Below are 17998 nucleotides of genomic sequence, written 5' to 3' on the forward strand. Positions count from 1 at the left end.
TTCCCTTTGGATGCTGTCCAAGTTATATGCTCCTTAATGGTGAAATAGTAAGAAACCGAAAACTTGAAAGAGGACATGCAAAAAGTACAGGTAAAACTACAGCTTCTCAGATCCAGGGGTGAGATTCCCATAGGCTACAGAAGGCCAGATTTTCCTTTAGAAAAATCTCTTTGTTAGAAATACCAAACTACATATGAAAAAGAGGCAACTGTGGAAGGTAACAGTCCGAAAGTCCTCAAAGATTACGTCAAGTATCTGTATAATGGAGGAGAAGCTTAAGTCAAAAGTTTTCAAGTAAGTTTCAATATTCTTTTCGTTGTGCAAAGCCCTGCCTAGTGAATTCAAGCCTGTTGATAAACAGGCTGAATGAGAAGCTGTCCTTCCACACCCAGGGGCCGAGGACTGAGAGCCAGTACTGTGGATCTTAAAGAGAAAGAGAGACTCCTTTAGAAAGCAATCTAAACCAGGAGTTTTACTGATTAAGATTGCTCTGCCACCCAGAGCAGTCCCATGTTCTGTTGTCCAGGGCGTATTTTAACGAAGTAAAAAACAACCCCAAATATCTCCACCGGTGTCTTTTATTAAGTAATGCAAAATACAGTATTAATTATGACACTGCATGCATTTTAGACAATATAAATGCAAGCCTACAGAAAATGTGACAAAGAAATCCTCAATTACTTTTGAGGTAGTATACAAGGAAAAATAGGAAAGCAGAAACACAGTGGATTAAAAGAACAAAATATTAGTATCACTTTGTGCATACATTAGTCACTCATAAATACATTTCTATGAAATAACTTAAGATACAATTTCATTGTTGTTAAAAAATATACTTCTTCAAATTCACCATTCTTGCTTGTTTTGTTTTCACATGACATTTTATGGTATTTTATCGGGTGGATTTTTTTATCACTGCCGTCATAATTTTACCCTTTTCCTCCAAGAGTTTAGGCACAGATGGCCTCATGCACAAAAATAAATAAGAAACCTGCTTGAAGGGAAAAGAATTCTGCTCAAATAGCTTAGGATAGTCTAATAAATACCATTTTGTTTATAAAAATATTTCAGGTTTATAAAAGAGGGGAGGGGATGGTCTCCCACGTGGAAAGGATGTTAAGTGGAAAGTGCTGTATAACATTTTTGAAGAGATTTTGTTTTAAACATATAGTACCATTATGAATATATATTTTATAATAATCCTGTTTCTTAGAACCTTTATTGTTCACTAGAAGTACCAAATGCTCTTTGCTTCCTTTCATTTGTTGTCTTATTGCCATTTTGGAAGATGCCTAGTTCAGAAGGGTTCCGTATAATTGTGCTTTTGTAAGGCTGTCCTTCCGACTCAAACCAGTACTCCCAGTCCGTTGAAACTGCTGCTGTTTGCTGTGAATACCCGAATGGCTTCCTTGCTCCATGGAAGACTGGTGGATTTCTGAAGCCTCCACTGAACTCTGGTTGAGGGACTCTGCTGAGCTGTTTGGGCTCACGTCCACGTATTCTCTTTTCAATACTGGACTACTTTCGATGTTTTTGCTACTGCATAACTGGACGGTGATCCTTTCATTTTTTTGGTCTCTTGATTCTTTTGTTTTGTAAGTGGGCAATTTGTCCTGTTTACAGCTAGTGCTGATGTCAATATTCAGGCCACTGTCTGTTCTCAAGAAGCAAGAATCCACAAGTCTGCTTTGGCAGATATCGTCTCCCTCTGAGCAGCTATCTGCTTTGTAACTAGCGTAGATGGGACTTGTTCGACTGTCTCCCTTCTTGATAGGGCTGCTGTAGTACTGCTCTGAAAAGCTACAGGGCGATAGCCTGCCAGCGTTCCTGTAAGAGTACGCACCGATGTCCTCCACGCTCAGTTGCCTCCATCGCCCAGGCAAGTCTTCTTCTGAAGGGTGGGTGCTTCTGCACTCGTTCCTCATTTTCTGATTTGCTAAAGCCTGCGGTGGTGTTATGGCTGAGAAACGAAAAGGTTCATTTGCATACGGAGGCAGAGTCCTAGTAAAAGTGGGTGAGTTCTCGTTGTCGTCAGCAAGCTCCATGTGCTGCACAGCTTTGGACTTAGCAAACCTAGGACTTCCCTGATGCTCATAACCTGCAGGTGACTTTCTTTCAAATAGTTCATCTCGGTTGCTCATGTAGATCGCTTGCTGAGAGGCTGTAAGAGTGTTGGCTTGGGCGTTCTCCTTCTCCTCAGATGTGACACTGAAGCTGGAATAGGAGCTGGAGGTCGGCAGAGAGGTAATGTACTCTGGGAAGGCTTCGTGAGAGAAGCTGGAATGGAAACCGTCTTCTTCAACAGTGCTGTCTGTGGAGTTCTGGGACCGCAGGAACCCCACATCTTTCACTTGCGTGTCCACACTCTGCCTCCTCTCCCTCCTCCTCTCCTCGGGGCAGTAAAGGGCGGTGTCACTGCAGTAGATGTCTGTCTTGTACTGGGGCCTTTGTCCGAGTTTTCCCGCAGAGTCCTGAAAATTGAGATCCCTTGTAGATGGACTTGACAAATGCGAAGAGAGGCTGTTTGGATCTGGTTTTTCCAGTACTTTGGCAATGACACAAGTGGGTATGGTATCAGCGTAAGATGTGTGACACAAGGGGACAGAAAGGCTGCACCCGTGTTTTTCCAGATGGATGCTGACTCTTTCCTGAAAGTCAGATGGCAACTGAAACATAAAGAGGTGGCAAAGGGGGAAGGAGAAAAGGGTACACGTCAATACTGGTGTCTGCTTGGACCTAATATGACATGGATCGGTGAGTGCTGTTTGTGACATTACATAGCCATATGACATTAATTAATGTTTATGACATCACATAGTCAAAGAACCATATATGGATCTTTGGCTAATGTGATGGCCACAATCTTTGTGCATTTCTGAAAACAAACATAATCAAACTACTTTAATTTATTTACTTAACATTTAGAAATCTTCATCTGCTTCCCCTCATGGAAAACACTGTGAAACCGAAAGGTTTTCTTCCAGTTAATTCTAGTTAGGTAGGAATGATGTAAAGAACATAGTAAACAACGATCTTAATAAGTCAGGTAGCTAATTACAGCCTACAGCAACACTTTCCAGACTCTCTGCATGGCTGTGATTTGCAGTTGGAGTGTGGGGGTGTGAAAGTCTCTGCTGGGGTGAGGAAAGAGGAGGGGGAGATCAGATATATTCTGTTCTTCTTTTGCCTCTCTTTGAGCTTGTCTTGCCTCCAACTCAGCACCAAATTGGCTCCTGCCCTTCAGTGTCGCATTTGATAAACAATGCTGTTTGAATAGGTAGGAAAGTTGTTTCACTGACACTGCAAACAATGGTACTGGCTGCTATGACAGGGGTGTTCCTGTGCTGGGAAGAAGCAAGTCAAAGCAGCTTCCTGGCCCCAGCACTTGGACACTGCTTGTCAGATCAGCCATTCACACAAGCCTCAACATGTTCCCTCTTCCAGCAGCTGCTAGCTGACTGCTTTTCTAGTTTCTTACTACACTGATGGAAATGAAAGCTAAGATATGAATTTACATTATGATTCCCGTGACAGAGTGGTCAGAATGAATCAATCAGTCTGTTATGCATCAGGTGTTGTATAGTTTTTGGAGAAAGTCAGGATCAGCTCTGTGGACCATTCTGCCATTCTATCATGTGGACCAGAAGAGATCGAGAGACCACATTCCTTGGTACGGCTCAAGGGTCTGGTAGGTAATGCCTACACAGGTATCACCAAGCATGCTTGTCTGACCAATTTTATCCTCCTTGCTCATTTCACATCTCTATCAATGATCAAACAGGGGTATGAGAAAGTGCTACGTAATTGCCGTCTCTCAATGTTTCTTGCTGGAAATCAAAAGAACAGGTATTTGGGTTAAGTTCTGAGTTTGTGACTGTGATAGCTCATTTGATATCCCTGTTGATTTACGCCACTCAGGAATTCAGCCCTTGAACGCTTGGCTGAACTCTGATTTACTCTTTCTTTTTATAACTAGAAATCAAGTTCCTCTTTATCAAATAATCAGTGGTTACCCTTATAGCCCTAACAACCTCACTTCCTTCCTAACTTTGTACCTCTAGAGGAGACAACCCTGCAAATACTGAAGTGTTCCCCCTCCTGTCTATTTTAGGCATGAGAAATTTGAGGTGCCTGCTCCTTGTAATGATCGCACTTCATATAACATATGGAGCTTCTCTTTTATCTTCACAGGGAAGTTTTAAAAGTTGTTTTAATCCCCAAAATGCAATGTAGTCAAAATATGATATGTTGTGAAATGACATTCTTGTTAATGTGGAGTAGGATGAGTGTTTTTTCAACCAACAACCAACAGACCTTCCCAGATATTTTGGATTAATTATTATGTTGTTAATTAGTTCATATGTCTTCCATTGGAAATAAAGAGTATGATACTGCCAGTCTGCTGGCAGACAGCAATATCATAGTAAGTACAGATGCAACAAAGATTTAATAAACATATTGTAGAATAAAGCTGCTGTAAATTGCTACAGAAATTAGGAAAAGAAATACAGTCCATGTAACATGAAACTGCTGTATGGGACAGCTATTATTTTAGTATCCTGTAAAACCACTGTTTGATCTATTTTATGTGCGTTAAGAAAAAGAACATTGTTTTCTGGGCATTGCACTGGAAACTGGAATTACTAAAATTATATTGCTGTCACATTACTATATTGTAATATAGTTCAGGCTTTTGGATAATTTAAAATACTTTGTCAGGCAATATTTGCATCTGTAAGGAAGTTATGGGCTGTGACAGCATATTCACACTTGGTGAATTAATAAATACTTGCAATTAATGAGTGGAAACCTTGCCTATTTAATTGAGTGTGTGACAATCCAGGAAATTGTGGGGAGCTCCCACATTTGTGATAGTTTTCTGCAAGTAAGTACTTTTAAGGTCCTAATTCTTGCTCACAGGTAGGGTGTGAGTAATGCCTTGATAATTCCTGGATATGAATTGCTAAAGAAAGTCAGTTACTAGGAAAAAATAACAGGACCAAGATAACAGTTAATTTGAAAAGTCTGTCTCCAGAAAATCATTGCCCAGCTGTCAGAAGAGTCTTGCTCTGTCCTTATTTACCAGGACTGTTTAGTGCTCTGAAGCAGTCTACTGCCTTAGAAATGTTATATACATTCTGCATTCAATTTTGGATTATTCTGTCCCAGAATTGCACAAGAGAGACCATTTGGGGGAGGCACGAACCTGATGGGACTGATGAAGGGAAGGCTTTTCTCTTGACCTTCAACAAAGCAATACACCTGAGGAAGGGGCTGTTGCTTTTTCTCGGCCTGCACCCCTGAAGACCATCTTGTTCACTAAGGTAATACTAATACTTGTTTCCCCTTTAAGGAGTTTGTTTCTCAAGCCTAGTTTCCTTGGAAGTGGGGATTATTAATTAAAGTTTACACCTTGGAAATCAATCACTCAGTGCTCTGGTTGCTTTAGAAAAAGATATTTGTTCTGTCAGTCCATTTTGAAGTTTAGGTTTAGAAATTAGCTGGAGTGGAAAATAGCTTCAGGAGGAAAATTGATTGTATCAGAATCTCTGATGCCTGCAGCTTGTCATTTCCTTGCTCCCCTCCCCCTCCCTCCCCCCCCACCAAGCATTTTGGAGTTGAGAGTTCTCAGCAATTTTGTTTTCCTAAAACCTTTATTTTTCGTTGAATCAGTGCAGGCCCGTTCTACCGGACAGCAGAGGTCTCGGGGAAGAGAGTACCTCCAAGTTCCATCAATGGCTGCGATTTTGTCAACACCTCCCAGCAGGTGCACAAGCCCTCCTGCTGCTTAAAGGTGGGTGGGAAAGGAGGGGTATCAAAACCTTAAGACCAAACAGGTTCTGGAATTGATACATGTGAAATAACTTGATTTCCATTAAATATTTATTTCTTTGGATATTCACCAAGTTCGCTCACATTACCTCCGAAAGCTTATGTGCCCTGTCGTAATTCTTGCTGCACTGGAGCAACTGAGCAGCTAAATTGCAGTCCTTCCTATAGAGCTCCTAGAAAAACAAAAAATAGCCTGGTTTTTAAAGTTTGCAAATAGCTTGTGTCTTTTAGCCTTTCTCTCATGCTGGAGAAATCTTTTAAAAATTGACTTTGAGGAAATTTGGAGCATACTTTAACTTTTAAGTACATTAAGATTCCATGTTTCTTGTATGGTCCCGAGATATTTGCCTCTTTGCTCCGTGAGGGCTGATAAAACTAGTAAAAAGAAAATTTTGAGAACTGTTACAACAGAACAGTAATCTGCATTTCAAGACATGGATACTTACCGTTAGGAACTGGACTTTATACTCTTAACATGCATGGCACTGTGAAGGCTAAAATAAACATGACCTTTTAAGCAAAAAGAAAATTTAAGAACAGACAATTTTTACTGAGTATTATCTAGATCAGCACTAAAATACTGAAAATGCTTAAAAAATCTTATGCAAGTGTGGGAGACATCCCTTGCATTGTTTTTAAAAAAGAAGGTTTTTGTCTCCTTATGAAACCTTCTTGCTGGTTCCTGGCTCATTTCATGTCTTGCAGAACGCAACTATACAAATATATTAAATCTCACTGCAAATATTTGATGCTGCAGAACAGAATATTTTTACAGGGTAAGAAATTACCATGAGAATTCCACACAGGGAAAAAGAGAATTTAAACAAGATGCTTATACTATTTTTGTACTGAATGGTTCCCACAGCCTATTTAATGGGAAAATTCAGTGCATAGATTTGCCCTTCATCTAAATTTAATGTAGCACACATGATTGTGTATACTTCAATGAGTATCTCTGGGTTGCTAGAGGTAAGAGTTGTATACTGCTTTTCCTGATGTAGGCGCTATTGAAAACAAAGCTGGCTTCAGGAATAGACTTTATATGTGGGCGTAGATGACATAGACAAAGCATAGAAGTACAGTGGACACTGAGCTGTGTTTAATCTGTATAAATCAGAAAGAGTTTATAGAGAAAAGATGTTGAATACTGAAATTATTTGAATTTTCTCTGGTGTTAATGTTATAATTTTATTGCACGTAGATTTTTTCTGTCCCACTTGTTCTTTTTCTATGAAAAGGAAAGGTGGAAATTTCCTCTGTTCTGAAATAGCATGTAAAAGACATTCTGTTATAACAGGTGCAACAAGATATTTCTGGGAGTCTGTGAGGCATGGGGAGAATAGTTGTAATTTTCATATGCTCATTAGTTCACTCTATCTTCACATTCAAGGGCCTTAGACACTCTTGGTTTGTGGGGTTTTTTTTTTTTGTGTCTGTGTGAGCTTTTATACATGCTACTTCTGCCTTAAATGTACTGGGGAAGTGCATGCATTTATGTAGTTCTTAAATTTTATGTTAGTACACAGTATTTTTATTTCTCAAAACAGATGCAAACAGTAGGAATTCAAGAATTCAATTTGGAAGCAAAATTCTGTTGAATGTACTTGTGATTCTGACATGTTACATGCTCGTTAAACACACTATGTATTGCTGCACGATGTGTAGCACAGACAAGTACTCCAAGTCCCATATGGTACTGCTAGGCACACAAAAATGAAATCGCTCCAAAATCTAATCCTTTTTTTTTTTTGAAACGCTGGGTGTCTCTTTTTCTGCGAAGCGGTTGTCATGGAGAGTACAAAAAGCATTTCCGACACTTTATTTTTAGTAGTTTTAAAAATTACTATAGAAAAAATTACATGTGAGTTAATGTGCCACGTGTATTTTGGTCTCAATATGACGGGACATACCATGAGACTGGGGTGACTTTCTGACCCCTGATGTTTATCTGAGTGGAAACTAGCCACATCTGTGGCAATTAGAACAATAATCAGCAATTGATGCCAAAAGTGTTTCCCATGGTCAAAAACATGTTCTTGCATCAAAAGCATCATTTTACATATCTGTCAGAAGAATAAGGGGAAATATAATTGAAGGAAGAAATATTGGCAAGACAAAAACATGTTGTCCCCATGCAGGATTCTTCAGTTTAACACTGTTTCTACTTATTAGGTATATTATTAATGGTTTGTTTCATGGTTCTTTATTTTAGAATTTGAAGTTTAACCTTTACTTTCATCAGTGATGGTACAGTGATGGCTAGAATCTTGTCTGTAAATCAACCTCAAGTATGAAGATGTGGTACAGTTATTTGAGGCTTCTGGATTGTACTGTAATGTTCAGAGTAGTTCCGAATAATTGAAGGAAGAGCACTCTTAACTCCAGTCCAGTCTAAGCTGCCTTTTAAAAACTATGAATATTGAAAACAGTTCTTCAGATATGGGCTCAAACCTGGCTCCATGAAGAAGTGTAAATGCATGCATACTTGTTGGAAAAGTTTTACAATTTTTTTTTTCTCGCTGTGTTTTAAAGCTGATTTCAGCTGAATTTATCTGGATGTATACCTGTCCTTCTACAACCTAAAGGGAGCTCATTGTATTTACCATGTATCATGTTCTGTTAGTTACAGCTATTGGAGTTATGAGTAACTGTTGTTTCAATGCAGTTTCTGAAAAAGCAAACTCTTTGTTTCCGTTGGAAAGCTATTAATCACAGAGACACAATTCACATCCACAGGCATATTAATGGGCTCAAATGCTCACTGCTATGATTAAGAATTTATATGAAATATGGGAAGATTGAATGTAAGATGCTGAAAAGCAAGTACTAACAGAAACATGTCTTCTGTAGATGAATTTTCAATTAAGTGTCTAAGGAATGGCACAACAAATGCCTGCAATCTTCCTTTCTTTGCTGTCTTTTTAGGTTTGACTCTGGAAGGATTTAATGAGCTTGGTTTCCGGCTACAGTATGGATGCCAGTTTTCAGCAGTGTTTTATGCGATGCAGGGTGACAACCACCAGAGATGTTCCTTCTTTTGTTCCCCACAGAGACAGGTAAATTGTTACAGAAGGAACCACAGCTGGGGAAAACCTGGCTTCGGCTCCCTGCAAAAATCTGAGCGATCAGCTTGGGTCAATCCTTCTGCTAGTAGAGCTCGCTTGTGCTGGGCATCCCAATTCAGTGATCAAACACTGAGAGATCACTGGAATTGCAGGAATGTAGGGCTCTACACTGCACCTAAAATCCTTGTGAAGAATCCTCACTCCATACCCGAGTACATGCAATAGCTCTGTGCATGTGCTTCCAACAATTTGCTGCACTAGGCTGAAACCAATGGCAAAATCAATGTGGGAATATTGCCATTTCTTAGGATATTTTTTTCATCAGGTTTAGGTTAGACATAAGGAAAAAAAAATCAATGAAAAGTTTTACCCCAATCCCACAGAATAAGGAGAGGTGAACTTACACAATGATGGGAACAATAAAACATGATTTTTAACTGTTGAGATGGCAAGTTACATTTTACATAAAAATAAGAGGTTATTCTATAATTTCACGGGAAGTGCATGGCCTAACTTACTTCTGAATAAAATCTCAAGATGTATCCGTAATTAAATACTTACATTGTCTTCTGACAACTTATCTATTGTCACCTTGGCTTCTATTAAGTGATTATTGAGTGCAATGATTTCATGGCTCAAAGCCCGTTTTTCCTCTTCATAATGTTGACCCTGTGTAGAAAATGGAGTAGTCAATATTTTTTTCTACTGTCAGAATATCTCAGAAAAAGGCCCAAAAAGTTGATGTCATTCTCAAATCCAGTGAAAAGCACAACAGACCAATATTTGTTTTTTCATGTCTTTCTTTTCTTTCTCTTTTTTTTTCTTTTGTGTTTTTTGCTATTTTCACTCAGCTGATGAGGAGAAGTACTTTGAAAATATGGAGTTAGAATTGAGCTCTTCATGAAAGGCTCTTAGTGAGCCTGTGCAAAAGCATTCAACTGAGAATCAGCTATTTCTTCTTTGTCACAGGGCAGGGTTTCTAACCTGGAAGGGACTTGGGCTGCTCTTGACTTTTGCTACAAGAATGTTTCACTTACGCCATTAGCTCCTATTCTTATTGGGGAGGAAGAACAATATTTTAAAAGGAAAGTAGCTGTGTTCGAGCCAATTTCCTTTTAGCTGTAGAATGTGCTGGCTGCTTTACAAGCCCTGAATGAGGCTGTTCATTTCTCAAGATGAATGTTTGCCTGATTGCGGGGTTAATGCTCGTTAGCAGAATGTGACCCACTGTGGGATAACAGGAAAATACTCTGATTCAAACTTCTTGCTGCCCGTTGATTTAATCTTGCTACCGGGAGGCTGAAACTCTGTATAATAAATGCAAAGAAATCAGTGAGAAAAGTAACACTGGCCCTTTCCACACTGTGCCCATTTTTGTATTGCAGTACTTATTGCACCACTTCATATATTGAAAATTATTTTGTACCATCATTTATAACTCTGTCTCCAGCTTTATGTTAGTTGGTTAAAAAGTATGGTGGCTTCTGAATGCTCTAGCAGAGATCAAGGCATCTTCCTTGTATTCAGAGCTGTACAGGACCATAATAAAAAGGTTTGCCAATTATCTGGAGGGACCTTTTAGAAAGCAGTGTTGCAGTAAGAACAGAAAGTAAGGTAAACTTTAACGTATATCTGTTTTCTTTAGCAAACTCAATCCAGTGACAAATTCACAGTCTCACTTCCTGTTCTAAAACTGTTAATTCATGAAGGACTTTCTCCAGCAGGATGATTGCATTAGCTACTGAAATTTCCCAAATGCCATATTGCCAGGGTCACACAAAAATCTTCCATGAACACACACTCGACATTGTCAGCTAACTGACAGCAATGGGAGTTGTGTGTTTTGAAGTCTGAATGAGTATCAAGGTTAATTATCCAGCTGCAAAGCACCAGGCTATATTAAAGAAAGGTGATTAAATTGGAAGTGGCAGCTCTCATACTGAGTTGCTATTTAAAGAAAAACATCTTCTCAAATGGTCTAAGCATACCCACAACTTGCTTTGTACAGCATAGATATGATTGAAGGTCTGGACTGGCCTGTTTTAATGTTTCTGGACTGTGCCCGGGGGCTGGTGCAGGCTTGACACCTTTCCCATCCTCCTTCCCATTGATCAGATGCTCCTGCTAGCTGCCTGGGGACTATGTGATAGAAAGCTAAAGTATAGCTTTGAGAGCTTGCAAGACCTCTGAAATCACTGATTTTTGCAAGTCACGCAATCTCAGGGGCTGAGTTTTGTAATTAGGTGGATTGACATGGTTTTATATGAGGCCGTTAACTCTCATTGATTTTATTGTGAACAAAAATACAAGGCACTTTGTAAATCTCCTGGGCATCTGTGCCTCTCTAGAAATCTGTCTCCTTCGAGAGTATGTCTGAAGATTACATTTTCAAAGGTATTTAGCTGCATAATGAATAGACAAGTGATTAGCTAAGTACCTGGGAGAAATGTGTCCCCTCAATTTTCCAGGTTATTTCATACTTTTGAAGGATCCAGGTCCACTGAGTACAGACTTTATCTTCCAAATAACCATTTGTATTGAGGATTTTATCAGTCCTTGTATGATAAGTTATCTATGTCAGGGCAGCTGATTTGTAGGACCTGCGTTTTAAGAGAAGTCCTAAGTCTCTCTCTTTTCAGCAAGTGTTGCTTTTGCCTAACCAAACTGAACTTGACTTTATATTTTACAGTTCAGGAAAGATCATCTGATCAAGGCTTTATAGTCTTCAGCAGAGAGAAACTCATAAAAGCGCAGCAGATTCAGGCTTTGGAAGCAGTACTTTTGATTGCTTTCAGCAAGCTGAATCTGACTGAATTATGGTTTCATTTTATTTCAGTTATGATAACATTTGCCCTGATGTTTTCCAGACTTTGTATCTGACCAAGTGTGACTTTAAAAAATTATTTATACTTATTGAACTGTAAAATCGATCTCAGTCCTAATTTATACTATACAGGTCGGCAGATAGACATCAAAGTAATAAACATCTCACCAGTGCTGAGGAGGAGGGAGAATGAGAAAGAAAGGCTAGTCCCAGTCTTCTTACAAAATCACAGAATGGTAGAGTTTGGAAAGGACCTCTGGAGATCACCTAGTCCAACCTCCTGCTAAAGCAGGTCCACCTGGAGCAGGTTGCACAGGGTTGGGTCCAGGAGAGTTTTGAATATCTCCAAAGGAGCTATTCAAGAAGAGAAGGAGACTCCACAACCTCTCTGGGCAGCCTGTTCCAGTGCTCTGTCACCCTCAAAGAATCTTTTCCTCATGTTCAGGTGGAACTTGCTGTGTTCCGGTTTGTGCCTGTTGCCCTTTGTCCTGTTGCTGGGCACCACTGAAAAGAGCCTGGCCCCATACTCTTGACACCCGCCCTTTAGATATTGATAAGCATCGATAAGATCCCCTCTCAGCCGTCTCTCCTCTCAGCCTTTCCTTGCAAAAGAGATGCTTCAGTCCCCTAATGATCTTTGTAGCCCTCCACTGGGCTTTCTTCAGTAGTTCCTTGTCTGTCTTGAACTGGGAAGCCCAGAACTGGACACAGTACTCCAGATGTGGCCTCACTAGGGCAGGGTAGAGGGGGAGGAGAACCTACCTTGACCTGCTGGTCACACTCTTCTTAATGCACCCCAGAAGACCATTGGCTTTCTTGGTCAATAAGGGTACATTGCTGGCTCATGGTTAACTTGTTGTCCACCAGGACTGGCAGGTCCTTCTCTCCAGAGCTGCTTTCCAGCAGGTCAACCCCAAACCTGTACTCATTCAAGGGGTTATTCCTCCCCAGGTGCAGGACTCTACACCTGCCTGTGTTGAGCTTCATTAGGTTGCTCCCCGCCCTGCTTTCCAGCCTGTCCAGGTCTTGCCAAACGGCAGCACAGTTTTCCAGTGTATCAGCCTCTCCTCTCAGTTTTGTATCATCAGCAAACTTGCTGAGGGTTCACTGTGTCCGTCCAGGTCATTGATGAGTATGTTGAACAAGACTGGACCCAGTATAGACCCTTTTCAGCAAATATCAGGGTGGTTAAAGTACCCCAAGAGAAACAGGACCTGTGACTGTGACACTACTTTCGTCTGTCTGTAGAAGCCCTCATCAACTTCCTCTTCCTGATCAGATATCTTATAGTAATCACCCACAACGATGGCACCCGTATTAGCCCTTTAATTCTTATCCATAAGCTCTTGACTCGTTTTTCATTCTCCCCTAGGCAAAGCTTGATACATTCCTCTTGGTCTCTCACATGAAGAGCAACTCCACCACCTCACCTTGCTGGCCTGTGTTTCCTTAAAAGTACATAGCCATCCATGACAGCATTTCAGACAGCTATCCCACTATGTCTCTGTAACCACAACAAGATGATGGCCCTGTGACCACACACAGATCTCTAGTTCTTCCTGTTTATTCCCCATGGTGCCTGTGTTGGTATACAGATGTTTCAGAGAGGTAATTGAGAATGCAGGTTTCCATAGGTGGAAACTTGCTGGCAAGTTGAGAAACCAACTGGCAGTATGTGTTCACATCTGTCTCTTGAAATCGGTTGTTGACATGAGCAAAGACCATGGCAAAATGAGACAGTCTAAGGGTGAAAAGGACTCTGAAAGACTTTGGCATATTGAACACATACTGTGTTTCCATCTTTGAAAGTTCAGGGCTTCAGCCGGATGTTATCGTGGTCTAGTGGTGGCAACAGGAGGACAGAAGCTTAATCCTGACACGTTGGGGAAAATGGTGCAGCTTGAAGAGGTAGTATGTTAGTACTGGTCACTGCATTAAAAGAATTACTGGTTACTGGGGACTGCAACTTTCAGATCTTCAGTTGCAGTTGCACAATCGTGTTTTCAGCATCAAGAATAGATGTCAGACAGGGATGAAAAGAGGAGGGGATATCAGTGTTATGATTGTAACTTACAAATAGACATGCTTATTTTACTTATAACCACTTTTTGGCAGATCCCTCTATTTCTGGCAGCTTTTAGATGCCATGAGTCTGGTCATTAGTCCATAAGACTGGTAACCTCTCCTCTCTCCTTTTGACACTGCTTTCTGCTCTGCTGGTGCTAACAACCTATCTCTCAAAACTGAGTAACGGATTAAGTTTATGGTGTTATTGATATGCCAATAGCTTATAGCTGGGCTGAGTAGTCCTGAGGTCCAGTCCAAAATGCCACATCTATAGGCTGTAACGGGCTGAGCTTCTGGTGGGTCTTTGTTCAGAAATCTTTGTTGAGTCGGCTCAGTGCATCTTGCCACTGCCTCTTCTGGCACAGAGCCAGCAGAAAAGAATACAGCTCCATAGTGTGTGACTTCTGCAAGAGAACTGCAGTCACGTGCCCTTGTTTGAGTCAGATCAAATTCGGACTGCTGGGTGACTCCAGCAGTGTACGGTTCTGATATTAATGTCAAGGGAACCAAGTGCTTGGAGCCCTTGCTCCTACCCTGGATTTAGCATGAGCTTTACTGCTTCATTCTCAGATCTGATGAAAGAATTGCGTATTTGCTCTTCACAAAGGGATCAAGTGATTTATTAAAATATGTCCTCTCTGTCTGGAGAGAGGATATCACAGTGACAACACCCCTCATAAATTTACAGACCCATGAAAATATAAGGTGTCACTTTCAAAAGTGTTTGGTATCATCTAGTCCTTGCATCTGTTATGTGTGGTTTAAGTGGGATGAAAAGAGTTTTGGTAGGTTGATACAGCATGACAAAATTAATAGAAAAGTGTATTTTGGAAAGTAACAAAAGCTGGATGAATGTATTAGGGGATCCACAGAAGTTCCTACCGTAGTTCTTCAGCAGAAACAGAAATTCTAAATGTTGGCTGTCTCTCTGGTAATGTTTCAGTCTCCCTTCAATGCTTCCCAGCAGTTGGAGAGCGTTCTACAGTAAAGGAGTGTGAGCCTATTAGTCAAGGCAAGGCTGCTTTATTGTCGTGTCTGCTGTCCTGTGGGAGCTTTGAGATGTGTGTAGACCTTTAGAAATCGGTCTCAATTTTGCAAATGAGCAGTGCTGGTCTGTGGAAATGTCAGCCTATTCAAACATAGCAAAGTAAATCTGTTCTTGATGTTCCTGTAAGGAACATTTCCATAGATAACATCTCAGTGCTACCATGAGAATAATACAATTGTAGTAGTGACCATCAAGGTATTAGTGGCCAGCAGCATTCCTTTGGAAGCACCTCTTTAATAAGTAATGCCTGAATGGCAGACAGAAAGAGAGAAAGAGAGAGAGAGAGAGACTTGTTCAGCTACAAATACCACCAAAGTGGCACTGGTACCCCATCTTGAAGGCCTGGACAGAGGTTTACTGAAATGTTTCCGGATGTGGTATAAAGGTAGAAATTCGTTCCTTTTTTCCTTTACTACTTTGTTTTCTTCCAAGAGGAAGACCACACTTCCACGGGAGAAATTCCTCACATTTTTTGACCAGTATAACACTGTTAACTCAGTACCTTTCTATTAGGGTACCAGTCGTGATCCTTTCATTGCAAGTATTTATAGGTGCTATAAGGTGTTTGCTAAACAACTGCAATGTATTTACTGTTGTTCTGTGGATCGTAGTTGGTGAAGTGCTTGGGGTATATTTTTGAAAGCAAGGTCTGTATATTTTAAGGTGTTATTTTATAATCTCATTGAAATCTTCTTATGAAGGATAAAACAGTGCAGCTGCATAGGACACAAAACTGGGTGGAGTGGCTGGTACACCAGAGGGTTGTGCTGCCATCCAGAGGGATCTTGACAGGCTGGAGAAATGGGCTGATGGGAACCGTATGAAATTCAACACGGGGAAGTGCAAAGTCCTGGACCTTGGGAGAAACAATCTCATGCACCAATATATTCTGGGGGCCACCCAGCTGGAAAGCAGCTTTGCAGAAAAGGATCTGGAGGTAACCAAGGCTGCATTAGGGGAAGTTGAGCAACATGATCTTTCCCCTCTACTTAACACTGGTGTGGTCACACCTGGAGTACTATGTCCGATTTAGGCTCGTCACTACAAAACAGATATGGACATACTGGAGAGAGAATCCAAGAAATGGATGGGAAGGTGTTTAAGGGACCAGACCATCTCTCTTACGAGGAAAGGCTGAGAGAGCTGCAACTGTTTAGCCTGGAGAATAGAAGGCTTGGGCAGGATCTTATGAATGTGTATATATGTCTGAAGAGGGAGTGCAAAGAAGACAGAGCCAGGCTCTTTTCAGTGGTGCCCAGCGACAGCACAAGAAGAAATGGGTGCAAACTGAAACACAAGCAGTGCTGTCTAAACATCAGGAAACACTTTAACTGTGAGGATGACTGAGCACTGCAGAAGGTTTCAGGGAGATGTGGAGTTTCCATCCCTGTATATATCCAAAAGCCCTCAGGACAGGGTCTTGGGCAACCTGCTTTAAGAGCTTGAGCAGGGGGGTTGGACCAGATGACCTCCAGAGGTCCCTTCAGACCTCAACGGTTCTGCAGTTCTGTGAGTTCTGTAACAAATTATGTCTACCATACCTCACTTGACTGCTCTGGTAACTAGAGCCTCTGGGGTTGTTATGATATACGGTATTTTAAAATCCTGTTATTAGCAAATACTGACATCTGCCATAAAAGTAAATGCTTTTATTGTTATGCAAAGGTGATTTAATATATAATTAATACATTTCTGTGTCCTAACAAAATAGGGAGCAAGTATGGATTGAATATGGTATAAGTTCGCTTGTGTTTCTGCTGATACTCCATCAAGACTTCAAACAGACCTCAGGTTAGACTTCATGCATGTGTTAGTGTTCTGGAGTGAGTGAAGCAGCATCTAATTATTACTGATAATTACACTAATAATAGAGGATAAGAGTGGACTATCTATCAAAAAGAAAAGGCACCCAGATGCTCTATGCATCCTCAGTGATTGTTCAATTACAGTACTTCAGTGATGAATGAGGACAAATCTGGTTCATAGCACATCCTGATGGGAAATAAATAAAATTAGTGGAACTGAACGTTGGGAGAGTGTGCAATAATCTCTCTCACCAGGCATGATAACATTTCGCTGTTACAGAGGGTAAAAATATCTTATTTCAAGCTTATGTGTACTCTTCTTCCCAGCCAGGTGTGTAATGGTCTCCACAGAGCAAGAGACCATTTTGAAATACATAGTTTATCCAAGGGACCTCTTAGCTTGCTGTCAGAGTCTTAAATAGAAACTGGGGTGATGGTGGGGGTGACTAGGCCAGGAGCATATCTGATAATGTAAAGAAAACAAGAATGAGAGAACTTGTGGTGGAAATAAACCATTTTTCTGTTATAACTCTTAAAGTTAACAGCTGTTCTATTTACAGTGCTTCCCCATAGACCATATGCATAACATATGTTTTATCAATTGGCTCATAAAAAAGGCACAATATGTTTTAGATTTGCAGATATTATTGGGTACTCTCTGCAGTAATTCATTATTTTAAGCATTACTGCACGTTAGTTTCTGCTCCGCTCCGCAGATCTTCGTGTTGTTATGACAGATTATGTGTTTGTGTGTGTGCGTGTTTATGGATGCTTTGGCGCTGTGTGAGTTTATCTGCCAGTTAAGAGCTTAGCTATGGATGTCCCTTACTCACACTCGCTTGCACCCATGGGCAGAAATTGTAATAAAACCAGCAAACTGACAAGAGGAGAACACCAAGTAAGAATAACGAAAGACTTTTCAATGAATAATGATACCAGTTCATGACACGATCCTGGGGGTGCAGGATTTAGCGCTAATCGTTGCTGAGTGTTGTGGTTTTGGTTTTACTTCTTTGTATAACAGTCTCATTTTGGTTTATCAGTAAAATAAGTATCCACTGGAGCTATTCACTTACAGACCCACGGAACTCACAAGTCCATTTAAGAATGTGCGTCTTTACAAGCAACTAGAGAAAAAGAGCCAAACATTTAGCTAATTTATTAGGTAATTCTTTTCAAGTTAAAACAAAGCTACAGGAATGTGTTGGGGCATATGCAGAGGCTGTGTCAGCATCCTGATTGCACTTCGTGATGTACCACTGTCTCATTTTTGCTTCCCACTGCAGCAATCCCCAGGACACCCATCCTTGCCTCAACACGTCTTCATAATGCTAATGGAGCCTGGCTTTCAGGAATG

The 17998-nt window shown here is 40.6% G+C and overlaps 1 protein-coding gene across 1 annotated transcript in view; it reads right to left on the reverse strand.

The window, feature by feature from the left end:
- Positions 1–1292: 1292 nt before the first annotated feature.
- BEGAIN (brain-enriched guanylate kinase-associated) overlaps positions 1293–17998 on the reverse strand; it is a gene marked incomplete at its 5' end in the record, with an annotated part of 73602 nt that continues 56896 nt past the window's right edge. The window contains 4 exons of the mRNA XM_010135917.1: positions 1293–2545; positions 2639–2666; positions 5922–6005; positions 9459–9566. Of these exons, the coding sequence (XP_010134219.1) occupies positions 1293–2545; positions 2639–2666; positions 5922–6005; positions 9459–9566 (1473 nt within the window). The remainder of the gene's footprint in view (positions 2546–2638; positions 2667–5921; positions 6006–9458; positions 9567–17998) is intronic.

Source organism: Buceros rhinoceros, unplaced genomic scaffold (assembly GCF_000710305.1).
Source record: "Buceros rhinoceros silvestris isolate BGI_N320 unplaced genomic scaffold, ASM71030v1 scaffold9745, whole genome shotgun sequence".
In the NCBI taxonomy this organism is placed as follows: domain Eukaryota; kingdom Metazoa; phylum Chordata; class Aves; order Bucerotiformes; family Bucerotidae; genus Buceros; species Buceros rhinoceros.